Below are 21,536 nucleotides of genomic sequence, written 5' to 3' on the forward strand. Positions count from 1 at the left end.
GCTCGAGAGAGTTGAGGGGACTACAGTTCTATTACGTTTCCAGCAGATCAGGGAAAGGCCAGTCTGTTGACTTGTGCCCATAACACCACATTTCCTCCCCACTCAATCCCCAGTGTTTCTTTGCAGTTCTTTTTTTTTTAATTTAAAAAACCCTGTAAATTGCTGTTTGGGTTGGGACACAGGTTGATTTGTCTAGTGCAGGATAAATGTAAGTGCTGCTTTTAAAAAAAGCAGAGCACCTGGCTGAAGCGGGAGGGTTGGCAGGAATGAGAGCTGTTTCAACACGTGTGTAAAGGCAGGTTGCAAAAGAGAGTTCACCGCATGGGTGACTATTATTGTGACTATTTCAGCACTCCAAGAAAACGGAAGTCCCCAGGACTGAGGGGGCCAGGTACAAGAGCTTTTAGGGACACTGGTTTTCAGCCCATGAACCTATGCTGGCGTCATAAGTTCAGTTTAAGAACTTCAGCCCAAGGAAAGTGATGGGTAGAAGCAGCAGCTCATATGGTGTATATAGCGTACCCTCCAACATTCCTCAGATGAAAATAGGGACATTTCTCACTCCCCCCCCCAACTGATCCCCCTTTTTGTCCTTCCACCACAGCACTCACCCACTTCACCATCCCGAGAAAACCCCTTTATCCTGATGTTATTTTATTCTTTGGTGGATTTACAAACAGAAAAGCACACATCAATAAATAAATGTTAGAAAAGGGCAAGACTAGAGGCAAGTGCACAAAGACTCTGCCTTTCTCCCCACCAGGGCAGCCCTGCCCTCCTCCTGCCCCTCGGCAGCGGAAGCCTGTCCTTCTCACCTGATGGCCAGCAGCTGCTAGGAGCTGCCCAAGGGAGGAGGCTGGCAGCAGCCATGGAGAGGCAATGGGAAGCTCCCTCGCTGCCGCTCAGGACAAGCACCGGCTCATCCTTCTCTCTGAGCTCAGTGGTGGCAGCAGTGGTGGGGAAAATAGAAGCCCGGTGGCTTTCGTTATTGTGAGACTGTCCCTGGGAAATCAGGGCATTTGGAGGGCATGATAGACTACTTACAAAGTGCCGCGTGCCTAACTTTCTGAAAGTGGGGATTAAAAGCACAGAGCAGGATCATGCTGCTGGTTCCTTCTTCAGTGAACTCTGTTGAAAAGCCTTTCCTTTCCTCTGTCCTCCAGAACTTGGAAAAATTGACCAAGAGATCCGAAAATACAATACCCCGGGATTCTCTGGCTGCCTGTCCAGAGTCCAGTTCAACCAGATTGCCCCACTCAAGGCTGCCTTGAGAGCCACAAACATCTCCTCTCGCATCCACACAGAAGGAGAACTTGTGGAATCCAACTGTGGTGCGAACCCACAAACCATCCAACCAATGTCTTCTGCAACGGATCCGTGGCATTCCGATTCAGGTAAGTTGAGACCGGATGAGAAAATCCTGAAATCGACCCCTGAAGCTGCTTCCAGAATGTATGGTTAGAATATAACTCACCATCTGTTATGATGGTGAGATTAGAATAATAGTGAACATTCATTCTCTCTCTCTCTCTCTCTCTCTCTCTCTCTCTCACACACACACACACACACACACACACACACACAAAATTGCTTCTAAACTGATGGCTTGAGTATCCATTATAGTTTATTCTTTTATTGCTGCTATAAGTTTATGACTACTGCATTTATCTTAAAGACATTAACCTGGAGGTTAATGTCTTTAAGATAAATGCAGTAGTCATAAACTTATAGCGGCAATGAAAGAATAAGCAGTGTGAAGCAGTGGCAGGTTGACCTGTGGATTGTCTTGCATGTAATTGTTGTTTTACTGGTGCTTCTAATTTTGGTAAATGCAATGAAATCAAGTTCAGAAAATTGGCATAGATTTTTCTTTCTTGGCACTGATAATCATAGTACTTTTTACCAGAACAATCCTTGGAAATGATGAAAAGTGGCAGATCAGTTTTCAGCCAGATCCACTGCTAGAGTTAGGGCCAATCTGAATATTACGAGGGACTCCCCCCCCCCCCCCGCCGCCAGCTTTCCTTTAGAGAGCTGCTGCAAGGGCAGAGATGCACCATTGGCACAGAAGAAACCTGGAGGCTTCTTAAGGTCAGCTAAGGAAGCCCTTTGAGGAGGTTGTTGCCCCCAGGCAAGCTCAGATCCCCACAGGGCCGTCTTAAGCATATCTGGCGCTGTGGTGCATAGCTCCCTCCGCCCCCCCATTTCCCAGAGATTTTTAGGGAAGACAGCACTGCTGGTGGGGCTGGAGGAAGCGGGCAGCAGCTGGATGTGGCGCCTCCCAGCTCAGCTGGCCGCTTTGTGCCACGGTGGCCATGGCAGTTGGAGGCTCCGGGTGCGACACTGCTTTGGCGCAGTGCGGCAGGCGAGAGCGGTGAGCTGATGCCAGGAGACCCCGTGTCCAGCCTCCGCCTCTTCCCTGGCACCCTCCAGAACTTGATGCCCTGAGCCACTAACCTCTATGGGTAAGGCGCCCCTGGATCTCCACCCCAAATTCCCTGTTATCTCAGGGCTGAAGCCTCACATTTCCAGAGATAACATCTATTTTGACCTTATAAATACGGCTTCTGTGACCATGTTCATATTCTGCTGCAGTGCCAAATGGTTATCTCAAAGCATGATATTGTTTTGTAATTGCCCCCCTTTCCCTGTGGCTCTGGTGACTTTTCCTGCCGGCGATGGAGTGGCAGGACTCAGCCAGTCCCTCTTCCTTTCCAAAGATGTAGGAAGGGCCAAGCAGCCTCTGTCTTCCCTTCAGAGCCCCAGCTGCGTCCTGTGTTTAGGTAGAGGAGGCAAAGGAATCATGAGTCAAAATAATAATTGGTTTTACATGTAGATTTTAATTGTCATCAAATTCAAAACCATCAGGAAATCACATACAAGCACACAATTGTTTTTGTTGTTTATGGAGTAGAAAACACAGAGATTTCAAAGACACACCAATGCAAAATTTCCCATAGCTGTTCTTAAAATAACTATACTTTTTTTAAAAAACAAATTTATCCTATCCTTAACTTCTTTGTCTGCCTATTTTCGTGTAGGAATACAGTATACAAACTTGAGTGAAAGACACACTGCACCAAGAAATAAAAAAAGAAAGACTGCTAAATATGTAGAGAGCAAAAATAACTGATTCTGCTTTCCACATGGATAGCAACCTCACTGCAGCCTCTTCAGCCATGGTTTAAGCAGCCAGCACATACGGACTACAGTGGTGCCCCGCAAGACGAATGCCTCGCAAGGCGGAAAACCCGCTAGACGAAAGGGTTTTCCGTTTTTGAGCAGCTTCGCAAGACTATTTCCCCTATGGGCTTGCTTTTCAAGACTAAAACGTCTTGCAAGTGTTCCCTTTTTTTTTGCTTTCCCCCCCTTTTTCTAAGCCGCTAAGCCACTAATAGCCTTTTAGCCGCTAATCAGCTAAGCCTTTAATAGCCGCTAAGCCTTTAATAGCCGCTAAACCGCTAATAGCGCTAATCCGCTAAGCCACTAATAGGGTTGCTTCGCAAGACGAAAAAAACGCTAGACGAAGAGACTCACGGAACGGATTAATTTTGTCTTGCGAGGCACCACTGTATTAGAGGTTTCAGTTTCCAAAGGAGTAGCTGCATTTATTGTTTTCTCAAGTGCAAAAATCGAACCATGTTCAGGTGAAGTAGCTTAGAGAGAAGACTTATTTTATTACTAGGCTGTCTGCCTGTATGCTTTTTATTATGTTTTCACCATTGATTATCTATAATGTGTTTTTAATGTTACACACCATTCTGGGATCTTTTGATAAAGCGGCATATAAGTGAAATAAATAAATCTAAAAAATAAATCGCTCTGCTTCTAGCCTAGCGTTGCCTAATCTGACTGGCAGTATCCCTCCAACGTCTCAGGCAGACATCTTCCACCTGATCATTTTCGCTGGAGATGTTGGCAGTTGAATCAGTGACATGCTGTAGGCCCCTGAACTGTGGTCCTTTCCCACAATACTTGGCATTACAGTTAATTTAGTACATACCTGAGGAAGCATATATTTCCTTATGAACTGCATGTGTGTGAGGGGGGGGGGCGGTTCTGCCGCAGAACAAGGTAAAGGCACTTGCTGGGGGGGGGAATAGATCGTCATTGTCATGATCATCATCTTAGGGTTTTTTTAAAAAAAATGCAGCCATAATAATGTGCTGCAAAAGACACATGTGGTAGAAGGAGCTTCTTAGCTTTTCCTCCCCATGGTTTTCCTCATGTGTGACAGCCCTGCCCCTTCCTCCACATGAGTCTTCTGCTGCAAGAAGAGAAGAAGAAGAAGAAGAGTTTGGATTTGATATCCCGCCTTTCACTCCCCTTCAGGAGTCTCAAAGCGGCTCACATTCTCCTTTCCCTTCCTCCCCCACAACAAACACTCTGTGAGGTGAGTGGGGCTGAGAGACTTCAGAGAAGTGTGACTGGCCCAAGGTCACCCAGCAGCTGCATGTGGAGGAGCGGAGACACGAACCCGGTTTCCCAGATTACGTGACTACCGCTCTTAACCACTACACCACACTGGCTCTCAGCAGCACATCCAGTTTGGGCCCAGTTATTTCATAAGCCCAACGGCACTTTCCTCCATTGTCTCCAGAGACAGACAGATGCCAGCCACAGCCATGTTCTGTGCTAAACTGTCCTGAATGTTGGCTGCCCTGGGTAGAAATAATTAGATACCAGAGAATTAAGGTGGAACATATCCATGGATCCTATTTATTTATTTATTTCACTAGTATTTCATTTGCTCTCTGGATAGTTTATGTAATTTATAAAACTCAAAATAAAATTTCAATAAAAGTTAAAGCCAAGATGGATCACAGCCACAAACAGCTGTGAACACCAACTGCCCTACTAAAATGAGCATAATGCACAATAGTGCATGCTGTGCACACAGAAAACCTTCAGGCCAATTCCCGAAATCGTTCCTGGGTGTTGCTGCCAGTCAGCAGAGCACATGGATGGACCCAGGGGTCTCCTTTGGGATTAGGCAGTTTTCTACATTCCTCCTTCATATGCCATCCAGTATAGCATAAGCGCATATGTGCTGAAAAGTTTGCAATAGCTCCATTTAATTAATTGCCTTAAAAGCAAGAGTTGAATCAACTTAAAATTATTTAATGAGTGGTTGGCCCCAATTTCTTTTCATCTGGCGCAGCTTTAGCAGCTCTGTTCTTTGGATCCCAAATGACTTAATAATGGCGCTTCAATTTCCCATAAATCTTCCCTAATGGAAAGGAGAGGGAAAGAGAGCTTCAATCTTGCCTGGTTCTCGGATGCAACACACCCTTTCTCCTCCTGCCCAACATCATCAGAAGCTGCAGGCAGTTGAGGCTCAGCTGCCGGCCAAAGCCGTAAATTCTAGCAGCTCTCCCTGAGAGACCCGGGCATTTCAAGCTGCTCTGCGCAGCCTTGAGCAGCATTTTAATGCCATGGAGCAGCAGGAAGATGAGGAGAAGCAAAGGCAGGCGCTGCTCTCCCATGGAAAGGTTTGTTCCTAGAAATTCTGCCTGTGTGGAGAAGGCAGGGTAATAGCTGTTTCCTTGGGGCTTCTCTGAGTCTCCCTTGTCCTCTCTCACACACGCTATAACGGGGGGGGGGGGGGGGAGAGACAGCCACTTTCTCTAACCGCTGTTTCAAGCCTTCTGAAATTGAGCTACCGTATTTTTCGCTCTATAACACGCACCTGACCATAACACGCACGTAGTTTTTAGAGGAGGAAAATCCGTAGGCATGCCACCCGTAGGCATTCCCTCCATAACACGCACAGAAATTTCCCCTTACTTTCTAGGAGGAAAAAAGTGAGTGTTATGATGCAAAAAATACGGTAATTTGGTCCTCCGGAAATCTGGGTATATTTAAAATAAATAGAAGCAATTTATAAATATATGTGCCTGAAGAGAGATTAGTAGAGAGAGTTAGTATTCTGCCACTAAATTCACTGGCACATCCCCTCCAACATTTCTCAGACGAATATAGGGACATCCCATTCCATAATGATAATTTTACTACTTATACCCCACACATCTTACTGGGTTGCACCAGCCACTCTGGACAGCTTCCAACATTTATAAAAACATGAAACATTAAAAAAAACTTCCCTATACAGAGCTGCCTTCAGATGGTTTAGGGGGTTGGATAACTCCATCCCCTCCAATGTTTCTCCAATGAAAATAGGGACATCCTAAGGAAAAGGACATTCTGAGATCAAATCAAAAACCAGGATGGCTTCTCTAAATCAGGGACATCCCTGGAAAATAGGGACACTTGGAGGGCTGCTGGCAGGGATTTTATTTGTCCCCCAAAATGGCTTTGTTACAGTTCAAGTCTTACTGTGCCCATCACTTGCTCAAAAGAAACACGAAACAGAACTCATTCTTGTGGGAAAGTGGATTCCTCATTGGAATACAAATGTTAATGGCCACATCCAGCTGTATACTTTATTTCCATTTCTGTTTGTGTTATTTTAATTAAATATTCTTAATAAGTGGGACCTTGCAACAAACCATTGCAGTGTATCCCTCCTGTGTGCGGGGACTACCTGAGTCTCCCAGGGGGGTTGAAAAAACATGAGCATTAAAGACAGAAGACCCTGCCCTATTTTGGGTTTTACTCCTGGTGCAAAATTTAATTTACTTAAACCTGTCTGCACCGTAAGGCAGTGGAGCATAAAACTTCCTTCAGCATCAAATGCTTGATTTGGCCTGGAAGGACGTCTGCGTGGGCAACGGGAGGCTTGTGATAGTAACAACAGACTACATTGCAGGGCTGCTGCAAACTACCCTTTCTCTCTCACTATAGCCTTCCTACTTGCAATAAGGGTACAGCACTGAACTATGACGCACGGTGGCTGCATGCGACTCTGTCAGCCCAACCTGCAATGTGGGTGTAAAAGCAAGGAATAACACTGCAGGATTGTTGTGCGCTACTTTCTCAGTTTCTGCAATAGGGGTTTTATAGTTATAGGGTTGTAAATCACTTAGAACCAGGAAGGGCAGGATTTAAAAGTAATCAATCAATAAATCCAATATACTGCAGGGTTGGCATAAGTCACTCTCTTCTAGAAATAGCCCACAATTGGGGGACAATGAGATGCTTTTGCCTTGGAATTGGCATTGGCATGGTTATATTTTTGAAATGTTTCATACTACATCAGGCATCCCCAACCTGCGGCCCTCCAGATGTTTTGGACTACAGTTCCCATCATCCCTGACCACTGGTCCTGTTAGCTAGGGATCATGGGAGTTGGTAGGCCAAAACATCTGGAGGGCCGTAGGTTGGGGGTGCCTGTACAGTGGTACCTCGGGTTAAGAACTTGATTCGTTCTGGAGGTCTGTTCTTAACCTGAAACTGTTCTTAACCTGAAGCACCACTTTAGCTAATGGGGCCTCCTGCTGCTTCCGCGCCGCCGGAGCATGATTTCTGTTCTCATCCTGAAGCAAAGTTCTTAACTCGAGGTACTATTGCTAGGTTAGCGGAGTCTGTAACCTGAAGCGTATGTGTCAGAGCTGCTCCCAGATCCTAGCTCACAGAGGATCACGCTAGCCAGCGATCATTAAGTAAAAGTCTTTATTGAGTTACAGTTTCCATTCTCAAGCTGCTGCGTGCAACTCTACGTCTTATGCGTTAGATCGGCGAAGCTCCGTCTGAGTCTCCGCCCCTTGTACACCAACTTAATATCCCAGCCCTGCTCCACCTTTTCCGCCTGACTGTTCTTCTCTGGGTCCCTCTGCCCCCCGGGGTCTCTTCCTTCCGGGATTCTTCTGACGCCGACCCCCCGGACCCTCCTGTCTCCTTGCGCCGGGCTTTAGGACCTGGCTCCCTTTCCGGGCTGCTTACTCCGCCACCTTCCTCTGTATTTGAACTTGGCGCGCGCGCCCAACCTTCCACTTTCCGCTTAACCGTTTCTTCGCTCCCCGATGGAGGTGTGGCCACTCCTGACTCGTGCCCTCCCCCCTGTTGTGAGCTGCCAGCGCTTGATCCCTGGCGCCCTTCCTCTTCCCTGCTCTCTGGCGGTGACGCTGGTCCCGATTTCCAACTGCTCCCCTCTGAGTCCCCTCTGGCTCTATCTTCCTGGGGTGTCCCCCTAGGCTCCCCCCTTGCCCTGGCCACTGGTGCTCCTTTCTGTGAATCTTCTGATTCACTGGAAAGACTCGGAGATCTCGGGTCGTCGTCATCACTCATTTTTTCTTCTGCCTCCTCCCCCTCGCTCTCTGTTTCCTCCCTTGCCCTTGCCTCTGCTCCTGAACCCCTGACAGTATGTAACCTGAAGCGTATGTAACGCTAGGTACCACTGTACTACATACTACATAAGCAACACAACCTCTTCTCTTTGCTACCATTTGTGCTTTTGGGGGGGGGGGGAGTAGACACACTTTTCCCCAGTCCCACCTACATTAAATTCTAAAGGCTTGTATTTGGCAGCTTTAAATCTGGCACCAAGTACAAGTCCCACTAGGATTTGTTCCATTTGAGAAGTCTGCAGTGCAGCTGAACCCTCCCACAAGCGGGACTTGCTTTCAGCCTTGACTGCAAGCTGGGATTGACTGCACTTTGGGAGAGATTGCAAGAGAAACTCCTGAATACAGCTAATCCCTGCTGAAAGCAGCACAAAATTTATCTTTTGCAACCATGCCTTGCAAAAGAATCTTCCTTTGCAGTCCTAGTTTGTTTTTATTATTAAAGCTGGAGTTAGAAAGAAACAAGGGGACTGTGATCACCCTGTCTCATATGACTTCCCTGCCCATTTGTCAAAATGGCCCATGGAAGGTGACCCAGCTCCCCACACCAAATGTGCACCCTAGAAGCACAGCTATCAGGTATACAGCATTGGGTGCAACTTACTCCCTGCTGACATACACTTGATGGGCAACCTGGATTTGCCCTGCGCTGTGTGTGCAATGGCCCTCCATGCGCCTTTCTGCACAGCTCACTCCTTCATGAAGAGACCATGTGTGTAAACTGCAGCTGTGATCAGTGAGAGAAGGAAGCTGATGACCACTTTCGTATATCTTACATGAAGCACTCATCTAGAAGGCCTGTCATTGGAAACTGATTCATCTGCACAACGTTCCCATAAAAGCATTTTCCTGCCACCAAAGCAGGCAATCCTTTGGGCCCATTACTGGTGACTGTGTATCTTTGTGTTCGAGTTTGGTGAGTATTCAGCTTTACAGTTCCTTGGAGAGCACTGCCATATTTCATATTCTGCATTAATTGTGAAGAGGGCTTGCTCTTCTCTCCTTAACAGGTGAATTGTAAGCTCTGCTCATAAAACTCTATTGGAGGCAATAACTTAAGCAAGCATAACCAGTATATCAGCCATCCTTCTCTGTGGTCAAGCTAGGCAAGCAGCAAGGTTGTGAAATACAATACCAGAAGGGGAAAGGGGGTGCGCTATATGAGCAATGTGCTCTATATCACTTTGAAAATTTGATGTATGACATTGTTGGCTATGCACTGCATTGTGACTTCCAGGGCAGAAGCTGTGGCCGGCCAGGGCCCCTTACTGATATTCCCTGCCCCCATTCATTTGTCACGTTTCAAGAAAGTAAAAGTTATGGTGCATTCACTTCCAGAGATGAAAAGGGAAACAGACAGCCAATATTCCACCCAGTTGCTCTGCAAGAAGTAAATCTGTTCCTGTCTTCCAGAGGGTTGGCCAGTTAATGTTCAGCCACTGGGAGGATTGACAAGCACTTAGCTCTCAAAAATAAGAATAAAATAACCTCAGTTCAGAACCTAAACTTTAAAAAATATGTTACTTGATGTCATACTGGCTTTAAGACCCAAGACTGCCTGGAGCACTCACTTCAGAACTACAAGATCCTGACTTAAATCAGTTTGCACTTTGCTTTGTCTGAGGGTGACGGTTTGTTCATGGCCAACAGTTTGTCCTGAGTCCGCTACCTTCTTGGCTGGTTGGTGCTTCTGGTGGTCACGAGAGCCAGGCTCCGAGGAGAGGGTGTCAGGCCACCGCCATTGGGAGTTGTGGGGCACATGAGAGCAAAACACAGCTGGTGTGTATGGATATTGAGTTTACATAGTGATGTGTGTGTCCAGATGGGGACTTACATGACCTGCAAATATCAAAATTAGTGAAACTGAGGGTTCAATCATAACACCTGGTGTTGGTGCCGGGGGGGGTGAGATTAGGATGGCACACAGGCCCCTCTCTGCCTATGGAAAAGGGGCATAGCCTCCCAAGGCAGCAGGACCTCAGATGTGACCGAGGACCCAGCACTCCATGCTCCCCGCAAAGCTCCTGCTAGGATTCCTCTATAAAGACATGGTAAAACGCAATCTGAACAGGAGTTGAAGCATGTATGGAAAATAATTGTGGAAATTGGCATGCCGTAGATAAAAAGGAGACCCAGTTTGGCATAGTAGGAGAACTGGGTTCATGTTTTTCCTGCCTGTTGCAAGTATCCTGAGCTGGGCTGAGCAGGGACAGCCAAGCAATTAGCCAGGAAGCTGTTGACAGTTGGGAAGGTGGCTGCCAGTGTGCAATAGGCATGTCTAGAAGGCAAGTCTGATAACAGAGCAAAGAACAGGCAGAATAGGGAGCATTTGTTTCCCTCTTCCCCCAACCCCCTGTCTGGAGCAAGGCTGCAAATATAATCCCAGAAACACTGACGTTTTCTGCAACAGAACAAGTTTTGATGAGGAGCTTAGCAGATTGCCATGTTTTGTGAGCTGCATCAAGCTAGGGATTGGGCAAGCAGAGTTTTGGCACCTGTGGAATGTCAGAGAAAAGAAACAAGGAGGAATTGCTGACAGAAAGATGGAGGTTGACTCAAAAAGGTGTGCTCTGTTTTAAAGTTTCACTTTGAACAGATGGCTCTGAAGAAATGGCTATAGTTTATCTCCAATTTTTGTGATTTTGCTCTATTCCTTTGGTTAGGATTCTAATTTCCAGAACACTAGATCAGATTCTCATGGTCATTTTATCCTGCTGTTATTTCCATAAGGTGAATCCTGTTTGTGCCACTGTAAAATGTGCAGTGAGACATGTTCCTATGAAGTGTCGTCCAGGTCAGACTAATGGCCTCCAAGCCAGATATGGTACTTGAGGTCACTTTTTTCTGGTTCCCGATAGCTCTGCTGCATTTTAATCCAATAATAGGGAAACATTTGCCCAGAGTCTCATTTGTAACAAATGCCTGTTTAAACAGGCCTTTAAAACATTGTTTCCTTAGCACAATAAGAATTTATTTGTGCTTTTATTGATATCTTTGTTGATTTATTTTTATATGTTGCATTCTGCCTTGCTGTATTTTTTTATGGAAGTGCAGGTTATACATTTGTAAATGAATGAATAAATGAACTCTGTCCTGAGTAGTCCTGGGAGTATTATTTAGGTATTATTTTACTATTTAGGGAAGTGGTGGTGTTAATATAATGGCTGACCTAAGACCCCACCCAGGGAGCTATTTGTTGAGCTGAGATTTTAATCAGGGATTTCTTAGTTCATAGACAAGGCTCTTAACCAAGCATTAGTTAGTTCCTCAGTGTTCCTCAATAAAACCTTTAATTTTCAGCCTTTCTAATTTTATATTTTTATTCAACTTATACACTGCCCTATACCCGGAGGTCTCAGGGCGGTTCACAACATGACCACAACACATAAAATCAAACCAAAAGCAATAACCCAATAACCCCCCCCCAAAAAAAAAGAACCACATTCTAAAAGGGTGTTGGATGTCATTAAGTTCAACCAAAGGCCTGGTTAAAAGGGAACACTTTTGCCTGGCGCCGAAAGGTGTATAATGAAGGTGCCAGGTGAACTTCCCTGGGGAGAGCATTCCACAGACGAGGAGCCACTGCAGTGAAGGCCCCGTTCCCGTGTTGCCACCCTCCGGAACTCTCGTGGTGGAGGCACACGAAGAAGGGCCTCGGAAGATGATTTCAAGGTCCAGTTAGGTTCATATGGAAAGAGAGAGTCCATCAGGTATTGTGGTCCTGAACCATTTAAGGCTTTATAGGTCAAAACCAACATTTTGAATTGGGCGCGGAAACTGTTTGGTAGCCAGTGCAGTTGGACCAGGATCAGTGTAAGATGCTCAAACCGTCTCGCTCTGGTGAGCGACCTGGCTGCTGAATTCTCCACCAGCTGAAGTTTCTGAACCATCTTCAGAGGCAGCCCTACATATAATGCATTGCAGTAATCTAGCTTTGAAGTTACCAGAGCACAGACAGCAGTAGCTAGGCTATCCGTGTCCAGATAGGGGCATAGCTGGACCACCAGCTGAAGCTGATAGAAGACACTCTGGGCCACTGAGGCCACCTGAGCCTCAAGCGACAGCAAAGGATCCAGGAGGACCCCCAAGCTACGAACCACTTTCCTTCAGAGGAAGTGTAACCCCATCAAGCAGGCGACCTCCCACCCATCTGATCTAGGGAACCACCCACTAACAGTGCCTCAGTCTGATATGGATTGAGCTTCACTTTGTTGGCTCTCATCCAGTCCATGACTGAGGCAAGACAACGGTCCAGCACTTCCACTGCCTCACCTGCAGATGAAAAGGAGAAATAGAGCTGAGTGTCATCAGCATACTGCTGACAACATACTCCAAACCTCCGGATAACCCCACCCAGCAGTTTCATGTAGATCAGACATGTTCAACCGATCGACCGTGATGGACAGTGAGATCCCCGGGGTGATCGCGGTGAATCGCAGATGATCCTTGTCGATTGCAGCATTAAATTGATTGGTCAAGGAATGTCATCACCCACTGCCCCCATCGCTAGGTCCCTCCACTGCAGCAGCAGGCATCAATTGTAATTAAGCGCGGCACGAACTCTGCCCCCCCAAAAAGCTCAATAACTCTGAGCAATCTCCCCCCACTTCCAGCCATGACATGGCTCCCCAAATCTCTTTTCTGATGAGAGCAGCTTTTGCATCTCATTTGGAAACCAAGGACCCAGAGTCAGGAGGAAGAATGGGGAGGCACACAATGCCAGATGCTTGAAGTCCAGTGTGAAGTTTCCACAGTCTGTGTTGATCTGGGGAGCCCTGTCATCAGCTGGTGTTGGTCCACTGTGCTTCATTAAGTCCAGGGTCAACGCAGCCGTCTACCAAGAGATTTTGGAGCACTTCATGCTTCCTTCCGCAGACAAGCTTTATGGGGATGCTGATTTCATTTTCCAGCAGGACTTTGGCACCTGCCCACACTGCCCAAAGTACCAAAACCTGGTTCAATGCCCATGAGATTACTGTGCTTGATTGGCCAGCAAACTTGCCTGTCTGAACTCCATAGAGAATCTATGGGGCATTGCCAAGAGAAAGATGAGAGACATGAGACCGAGCAATGCAGAAGAGCTGAAGGCTGCTATTGAAGCATCCTGGTCTTCCATAACACCTCAGCAGTGCCACAGGCTGATAGCATCCATGCCACGCCGCATTGAGGCAGTAATGGATGCAAAAGGATCCCAAACCAAGTACTGAGTACATATGCATGCTTCTACTTCTCAGAGGTCCAATATTGCTCTATTTGCAGTCCTTGTTTTGCTGATTTCATTTAATATTCTAATTTTCTGAGATCGTTAATTTGGGGTTTTCATCAGCTGTACGCCATAAACATCACAATTATAACAAATAAAGGCTTGACATATCTTGCTTTGAATGTCATGAGTCTATCTCATATATTAGTTTCACTTTTTAAGTTGAATTACTGAAATAAATGAACTTTTCCACAATATTCTAATTTTCCGAGTTTCACCTGTAAATTGGCTTAAAAAGAAGAGGAAAAGCACGGGTATTTTAAAGTGAGGGGCTAAATATCTAAAGGACATGGTGTAAATAATAACCCGTGCTTTTTCTCGTGTGCCCAGGTGCTGATCTTCCTTACAATGGTCAAGTGATTGGAGGTGGTGTTAACAGGAATTCAGCTATTATTGGAGGTAAGTAAGTACATGTCCTGCCTTTCAGAAGGGAATGTTGATTTCTATGCTGATAAGATGCGATGTTTGCAAGTATCTTTTTAAATACCTAATTTAAAACACACATATAATTTCCAAGGCTAAGCTAGCAAAGAGAAAAGAATTTTCAACTATATTTGTGCTTAGTTTCCCAGAACTGTTAGGACAGAGTGCATAATAAGAAGTGGAAATAAAGACATTTAATTATGAAGCAGTACATGATAGGTAGTTTGAATTCTGATGGCATATCCTGCTACATTCAGCATGTAAACTGGCTGTGCTGGGCACTCCACCCACCAGCCCTGTAGGTTGCTGCTCTGTCCGAAGGGACGTGGGCCTTGCTGCGGAACCAATCTGCCACTGCGTTTGGGGCCAGGGAGGAATTTGCCCGCAGACAAGTTGGGCCTGTCTGGGGGTTTTGCCTTCCTCATAGCAACTGTCAAAACGTTTGGCAGAAACAGGCATTGGGGACTCAGCTATACAGCTGCAAATAAAATGTTTTAAATGTGTTGTAAAGCGCAACATACAGATGTGACACTAGATGGCAAAAGTAAGCTATTCAGGTTCAAATTTCAGGGTACCCCAGTGAAGGCGTTGCGGGGGAAGGTTTCTGCCCAATGGCCCAGATGGTGGTTAATGGGCCATAGATCTCCCCAAATGACAACCTGACAGGTTTGCCCTATTTGATTTGCATCTTGGGGGGATCCTTAACCCAGGATCAACTGTGATGGAGTAATCAGCCAGCAATTGAGCTGGTTGATTCAGGATACATCCCCAATGCCTTTGCCCACACTATAGTTAGAATTAAGGGTGTCATGAAGTGGCTCTCCCAATTAGGCCCTGTGGCGTGAAGTGCAGCGCTCTGTAGTGTCAGCCGCACAAGCCCCACTGAACTATTTGCCAGTTAATGGACATGTGTGAAGAATGGAGCAATAAGACGGGAGGCCTTCTCTGTTACCATGAGAGAGGTTGCAGAGACAATATTGTACCCATGTCATATCAGACAGCATATGAAAACTAAACTGTTTGCTCATTTGTTTTTGAATCTGAATCCTTCCGCCTTTCTCTCTCTGTTAGGTGTCATTGCCGTTGTGATCTTCACCATCCTCTGCACCCTTGTCTTCCTCATTCGCTATATGTTCCGCCACAAGGGAACTTACCACACCAACGAAGCCAAGGGGGCAGAATCTGCAGAGAGCGCTGACGCAGCCATTATGAGCAACGACCCCAATTTTACTGAGACCATTGACGAGAGCAAAAAGGAGTGGCTGATCTGAAACTGGAAGCAGAAAGAAAAGCCGATGGCTTGGGGAAAGGGGGAGGGAAGACTTTTACAGCAAGAAGAAAAGAGCTCTCTTGCAGACTCTTGAACAAATCTAGTTTTTAAAAAAGATCAGCACAACCGGAGGAGCAACCGTTAGGACTGGAGCTGCCACAGCATTTCAGAAAAGGCCTTTTTAATATTGGTTTACTGTGAATTTGCCCTTCTTGTATCCATCTAAACTAAGAGCATAATTTAAGAGGTTCACACTTGTCAGTCACCACCTGTCTTCTTTGTCTGTGGCTGGAGGTGTTCAGAAATACCTGTGGAAACAGGGACCACTTTTCTATATTTTTTTTAGAAGCCCTTTAGAATGTAAATACTTCTCTCCTGAGAACAGCAAAGCAATCCTAAAGCCTGAGACCGTTCTTCTCTAGCATTCTTGCATAGATAATTTCCTAGAAAGGATGTTGTACTCACAGTGTCAATGATTGTTATTTTAATGCATGGTTTAACGTTTCCACTTTGGTGAATCTACACTATAGATTTAAAATGGTTTAACAGTCACCTCCTCTCCCAGAGAATTCAGGGAACTGTGGGGAAGGCTAGGAATTTCTCAGTGTCCCATCTGATGCTACCTTGTATGGGAGCTGCTGCACCATGGCTCAGTCATATCAAATGCTTGAGGAATCGATATCGCAGTTCTTTCCCTCCCCCAATGGCTCCAGTTCCTGGGAGGGCTGATTCTGGCATCTTAAGGGGTGGGTTCCAGTATTACTGCCTGATGCAGGACAGAACCGTGCTGCAATGGCTCCCACAATTTTAAGTTTTGCCCTAGCAGATAATTTTAGCTTCCTCACTAAAGTACAGTTTTCTGGATTCTTCAGGGGAGAGTAGAGAGAACATGATTGTTGAAAAAGATTAAAGCTGGTACACATTTGTAGTGTAGATCTGCCTGCAGAGAGCAAGAAACCCGGAGCATAGGAAGCACCTGAGAGAAAACCATATTTGCCTGTTTCAGTTGCCTGCCATCTGTGCCAGCACAATGATGATTGTGTAAAAGTACATAACAATAATTTTAAAAAACTCCTCATATTATCATCCTTGTAGTTGTCAGAGAGGAGTATCATAAGGCACAGGAATCCTTAGTTAATTTCTTGCTGAGATCTGAAGAAAGACCTTTCCATTTGACTCTGCTGACCTGAAGTCCTTGTGCCACATCTGTTCCACCTGTGACATATTGATGCTATACGTATGTAGACATAAGCATTGCAGTAGGGAATTAGAACCAGATTTTAGACTTTTTTGCTTCTGTTTCTTATATATAGGCTGCTGCAGAAGTACTGATCTTGGAGATTTCATGTAAAACACAACATACTGCTGAATTCTTCTCTTCTCCTTTACAATTTCCCGGTGGAACACTGTTCTGAAGGATATCGGTGAAGCAGTTTTCTCCCAAGATGAGAGGCAGAAATTAAGAGATCAAATAGTCCTGTGTGCAGAAAGAGCTGCAGAATTGCACAGCCCTAGAGCATGCCTTTTCTTTAAAGGTCTTTCTCATTATCTCTGTTCAGCAAATTGGAAGGCAGCTAAGGCAAAAGTCAGTTCTTCAGGGACATGGGTCATATAGATCAGCTGAAATTTACACCTCTCTAAAATGGAGAAAGCTGGGGCCAAGTCATACAACTTTAAGTTATGGAAAGCTATGGTTGAGTGAAAGTGCTGTCTCAGCTCCGGCATGTGGCTTGAGGTTTCTTACAATGCAGTTTCCACCAGTGGAGTTCTGCTTAGTGAATTATAAACTGGTTTAACCAACAGAACCTTCCCCAAGAACATTGGAAATGGCAGTTCTATGTGGAGGAGTTCTTTGCAGCGTGACTATGACTTTATATGCTTAAAAGCATCCTTGGATTCCTTTGGCAGTTAAACAGGCAAGAATCTGGTTTAAGTTTCTTCAATGTGCAATCACCACATCCTTCAATAACAACCACCTTTGACTGACCTTGGGAAAGGGCCCCTCCTTTGCAGTAGACAGGATTAGTCAATGATTCTCTTGAATGACAGGTGATTTTTAAAAAAGAATTCCCAATTCTGATTGAGGAGATTCTACACTGACGAAGCCTTACGGAAAGTTGTATAGTACAACCTAATGAAGATATATGATTGTATGGCCTCTTGCTTATTATGTATTTTAAAAAAATGAATTATTTCTTGTGAAAAGTTTTTTGCTTATGATGGCTGTGGTTCCATGTAATTCATCTGCTCACAATTTTGGTATGCACAGCTTTGAAACATTTCTATATCAACTACGTCGGAGAAAGAATGATGGGGAAATCAAAAATAACTGTAGCTCAACATACTAAAGACTACTATTCTCTTTTAGCTGAATCCTCACTTTATTTTTCTTGTGTACAGAAGGGAGTGAAATTGTTTATATTTATTACAAAAGCTTTGCAAATGGGAGAGAATTTCATTTAGAAATTTTTTATCGTACCATACATGTATTTGCATCTATCTGGCTGCCTTCTGAATCACTTTGCTGGTCTGGATGGGAAAGCTGAGGGCAGACAGAAGATGCTTGAGGGCTCTGCAACATTTCTTCTAGGAACAAGGCCCGCACATTTCCATTTACCCAGAGATCCACTGAGGAATATCACTGTGCCCCCCAGTTTTACGAAGCCACTAGTGCATTTGTGACAGCAGTAACTAACGCTGAGCCCCTTCTGTCCTTTTGTAATTATTTGCATCTCCTGCCACCAGTCTGCCTACCACTAAGGAAAGTGGCACAGTCTACCATGTTTAACCAGTTTGGGAGCCAGGAGTTGTCAATGGTTGTAAACAGAGAGAAATGAGCAACAGCAAATCCACAACATGCCGATCATTGGTGGATTAATGACTCACCTGAAAAGATACACCTGGTTTCCTTTTCCCATTTTCATATCCTGATGGGAACTTTTAATTATTATAACCGATTTATTACTTTCCTCTTTTTTGTGGCTTTGGATTTTTATAAAGAGTTCTTCAGCAAGAAGGAAAGTAAGTGATGTAAACTTGTTTTATGGCAGCTTTCTCAATCAACAAAGATACCTTTCTAATCCAAAAAGCTGTTCTTTTATTAATTTTTGAAGTTGTGATCCTTGTGAAAACTACATTTTAATTTTTCTTTTTTTGTAAGGCAGACCAAATGGAGGGTGAATTAGATAAGGCAGATTCACATTGATGCCCATATCAGTTTCTTTTTTTATTTGCCTTGAGTCTTTTAGGCAACAGTTAAAGACAGTAGCATGGCGGAAATGCCTTATGGGCATCAGCGTGAGTAGAGGCAGCATTTGAGAACCAAAGATTGCAACAAACTGATGCCTATGCAGGCGACCATTTTTTCTACTTCATTTTGCACTCAGGAGTTGGGTAGCAGACCTTTCCTCCTCCACATATCCAGTTACAGAGCTGCAGGTTTCAACGGGGAACGTTCAGGTGGACCCTCTGCACACCCCCTCGGCATCAGCTAGGCGCATAGAAGCTTGCTGCTTGCATTGCCGTTCCCTCCACCCTGCCTCCCCCATGCAAACACAAAAGAACCCCTGCACAGAGATTCCATGGCTGGGCCAAAAGTGTCCACACCTGGCAGCTTGTGTGTTACCAGCTGCTCCGAGCATTAACTTGCTCCGAGGCTTTGGGGCTTCTGTGTGGTCTGGTGAATACAGTGTCACACTTGGGACCAGAAAAACTGACAGGCAAATATCTTCTGGGCTGTGGGGCTCAATGGGCAAACTTGGGCTACTTTCTGTGTCTCAGCCTAGTCTACATTGCAGGTTTGCTGTGAGATAAAATAGGACAATCCTCTTATAAACATCCTCAACACCTAGCTTAGAGGAATGGTGGAGGGGTGGTTACCTGAGAGTGTAGTGGTGTAGTGGTTAAGAGCGGTGGACTCGTAATCTGGTGAACCAGGTTCGCGTCTCCGCTCTTCCACATGCAGCTGCTGGGTGACCTTGGGCCAGTCACACTTCTCTGAAGTCTCTCAGCCCCACTCACCTCACAGAGTGTTTGTTGTGGGGGAGGAAGGGAAAGGAGAATGTTAGCCGCTTTGAGACTCCTTTGGGTAGTGATAAAGCGGGATATCAAATCCAAACTCCTCCTCTTCTTCTACATTTATAGATTTCTGAAACCTGGTAACCACTGATAGGGCTACGGTACAATTGTGATGCCACAGTTCTTGAATTTTTAGGTGTGTGTAAAAAATTAGTTGCGGTAAGGAAGGAAGACAGTGGTTGGTGGGGAGACATTTGTCTCTTTCCCTGCTGGGCACCTGGAGTGTGCACCTGGGAAGAAGGCGAATCTTCGCTTGCATGCAACAGATTTTTTTATTTTTATTTTTGGTTCTTTATTTTAATTATTTCCTCTGCCACAATTAGAACCAACCTTTCTTTTGAATGCTAAATTGCACACACTACTCTGCATTGTTTTTTATCTTAAACTGAGGAGGAATGACAAATTAACATTCATGAGCTGCAAAAAAAAAAAAAACAGCATATATATCCTGGTCACTCATAATTATATACAGTTTCTATAATTTATCAGTATAACCACATATAACACTAAATTCCTTCCAGTAGCACCTTAAAGACCAACTAAGTTAGTTCTTGGTATGAGCTTTCGTGTGTATCTGAAGAAGTGTGCATGCACACGAAAGCTCATACCAAGAACTAACTTAGTTGGTCTTTAAGGTGCTACTGGAAGGAATTTTTTATTTTGACTATGGCAGACCAACACGGCTACCTATCTACCACATATAACACTGTCATTTAGCACTATTACCTAGCATGCAACAGTGGCATTCACCACATTAGGTCACTTGAAACCTCAGGAAAATATTGATTAGTGATATAACATAGTGGAGGCTGTGTCATTATTAATCTCAATAAAATACTCCTTTAATAGACTCGAAAGATTTAATGAAGCTTCATCAGGCATGTTAAAGGTGGATGTGGCTGTTTCTGGGCAAGAAGAATTAGAAATGATTAGATTTGTATGCCAGAATTCTATGCACATTTAAATGGAGGTAAAAAATCAGAGGGACCCATTTATGAGTTGAATATAACCTATAACTGGGCTGTCAGCCAGATCTCTTTTCACTTCACTTCCACTATTAAATGTTACTTTTTCCATATGCTTCAGAAATAATAATAATAATTAATTTTATTATACCCCACCCATCTGGCTGGGCCTTCTCAGCCACTCTAGGGAGTGGAGTAATAACAGTTAAATCCCTTTGAAATTAATGCTCATGGGCAAAGTCATCCATACATTCTAACAGCAATTGCAAGTCTACTTACAAGTAAGTCCCATTGAGTTCAGTGGTGCTTACTCCCAGACAAGTATCTATAGGATTGCAGTGTTGGTTTAGTGAAAGTGGTGTGAAGGCAACATTTTCTAGCCTGAAAATCAATGCCTAACATAGGAGCTGATTGTGATGAGCGCCTCTCATGATGACTGGCCCAGGCATGGAGCAGATGGCCTGATGCTGCCTTTAAACATCAAGCGGGGGTGAGGGGAGGCATCCTGAATGTGCCACGCAAAGGAAGCTCCCGGACCCCAGAGGAGCTGATGTGATGTTCTGAGTAGAAAGAGGCTCATATTTCTGCCTGTCACTATTTAAAGAGTCTGCTCTGGTGCAGTGAAAACTACCCAGTTTATTGTGGCTCAAGCTCTTTACAGCAAGACATTGTTTCATCAGGCGCCTTCAGCTGCCCCACTGCAAAGCAACCAGCTACACAGTGCTAACCATGTCAGGCTGAACTCCCGGCTGGAAGTAAGTCAGCTGATGTCGGTAGCGTTGCCTGCCCTGTGGAACGCCCTCCCACCAGATGTCAAGGAAACAAACAGCAAATTAATAAACAACTATCTGACTCATAGAAGGGAAGTTTTTAATGTCTGGTGTTTATTATTATTATTATTATTATTATTATTATTATTATTATTATTATTATTATTATTATTATATCATCTCATGAGATGGGACTGCAGCAGTGGTGCCAAGACATTCAGTGCACAGCAGGCTTGCTCAGAGCCCACACATGCTGTGCTGCATGTTCCTAGCCACCTGGTGACTTCTGTCTGGCGAGTAGCACAGGGCCAGCAGAGCCACACTTGGGGCGGACTGCTCTGCAAGCTCTCCTTCAGCCTCTCCCTTCAGGCAGCATTTGCTTGTGCTTGGGGAGAGGAGAGACTCTCAGACCCTCCCAGTGTCCCTATTTTCCAGGGACGTCCCTGATTTAGAGAAGCCATCCCGGTTTCTGATTTGATCCCGGAATGTCCCTCTTTTCCTTAGGATGTCCTGATTTTCATTGGA

General features: G+C 45.0%; 1 protein-coding gene across 1 annotated transcript in view; it reads left to right on the plus strand.

The window, feature by feature from the left end:
* Window positions 1–17,566, plus strand: part of CNTNAP2 (contactin associated protein 2) — a 1,020,100-nt gene extending 1,002,534 nt beyond the window's left edge. The window contains exons 22-24 of the mRNA XM_083468764.1: window positions 1,164–1,394; window positions 13,837–13,905; window positions 15,001–17,566. Of these exons, the coding sequence (XP_083324890.1) occupies window positions 1,164–1,394; window positions 13,837–13,905; window positions 15,001–15,200 (500 nt within the window). The 3' untranslated portion in view covers window positions 15,201–17,566. The remainder of the gene's footprint in view (window positions 1–1,163; window positions 1,395–13,836; window positions 13,906–15,000) is intronic.
* The last annotated feature ends 3,970 nt before the right edge of the window (window positions 17,567–21,536 follow it).

Source organism: Podarcis liolepis (genome assembly GCF_965112155.1).
Source record: "Podarcis liolepis genome assembly, chromosome: 12".
In the NCBI taxonomy this organism is placed as follows: domain Eukaryota; kingdom Metazoa; phylum Chordata; class Lepidosauria; order Squamata; family Lacertidae; genus Podarcis; species Podarcis liolepis.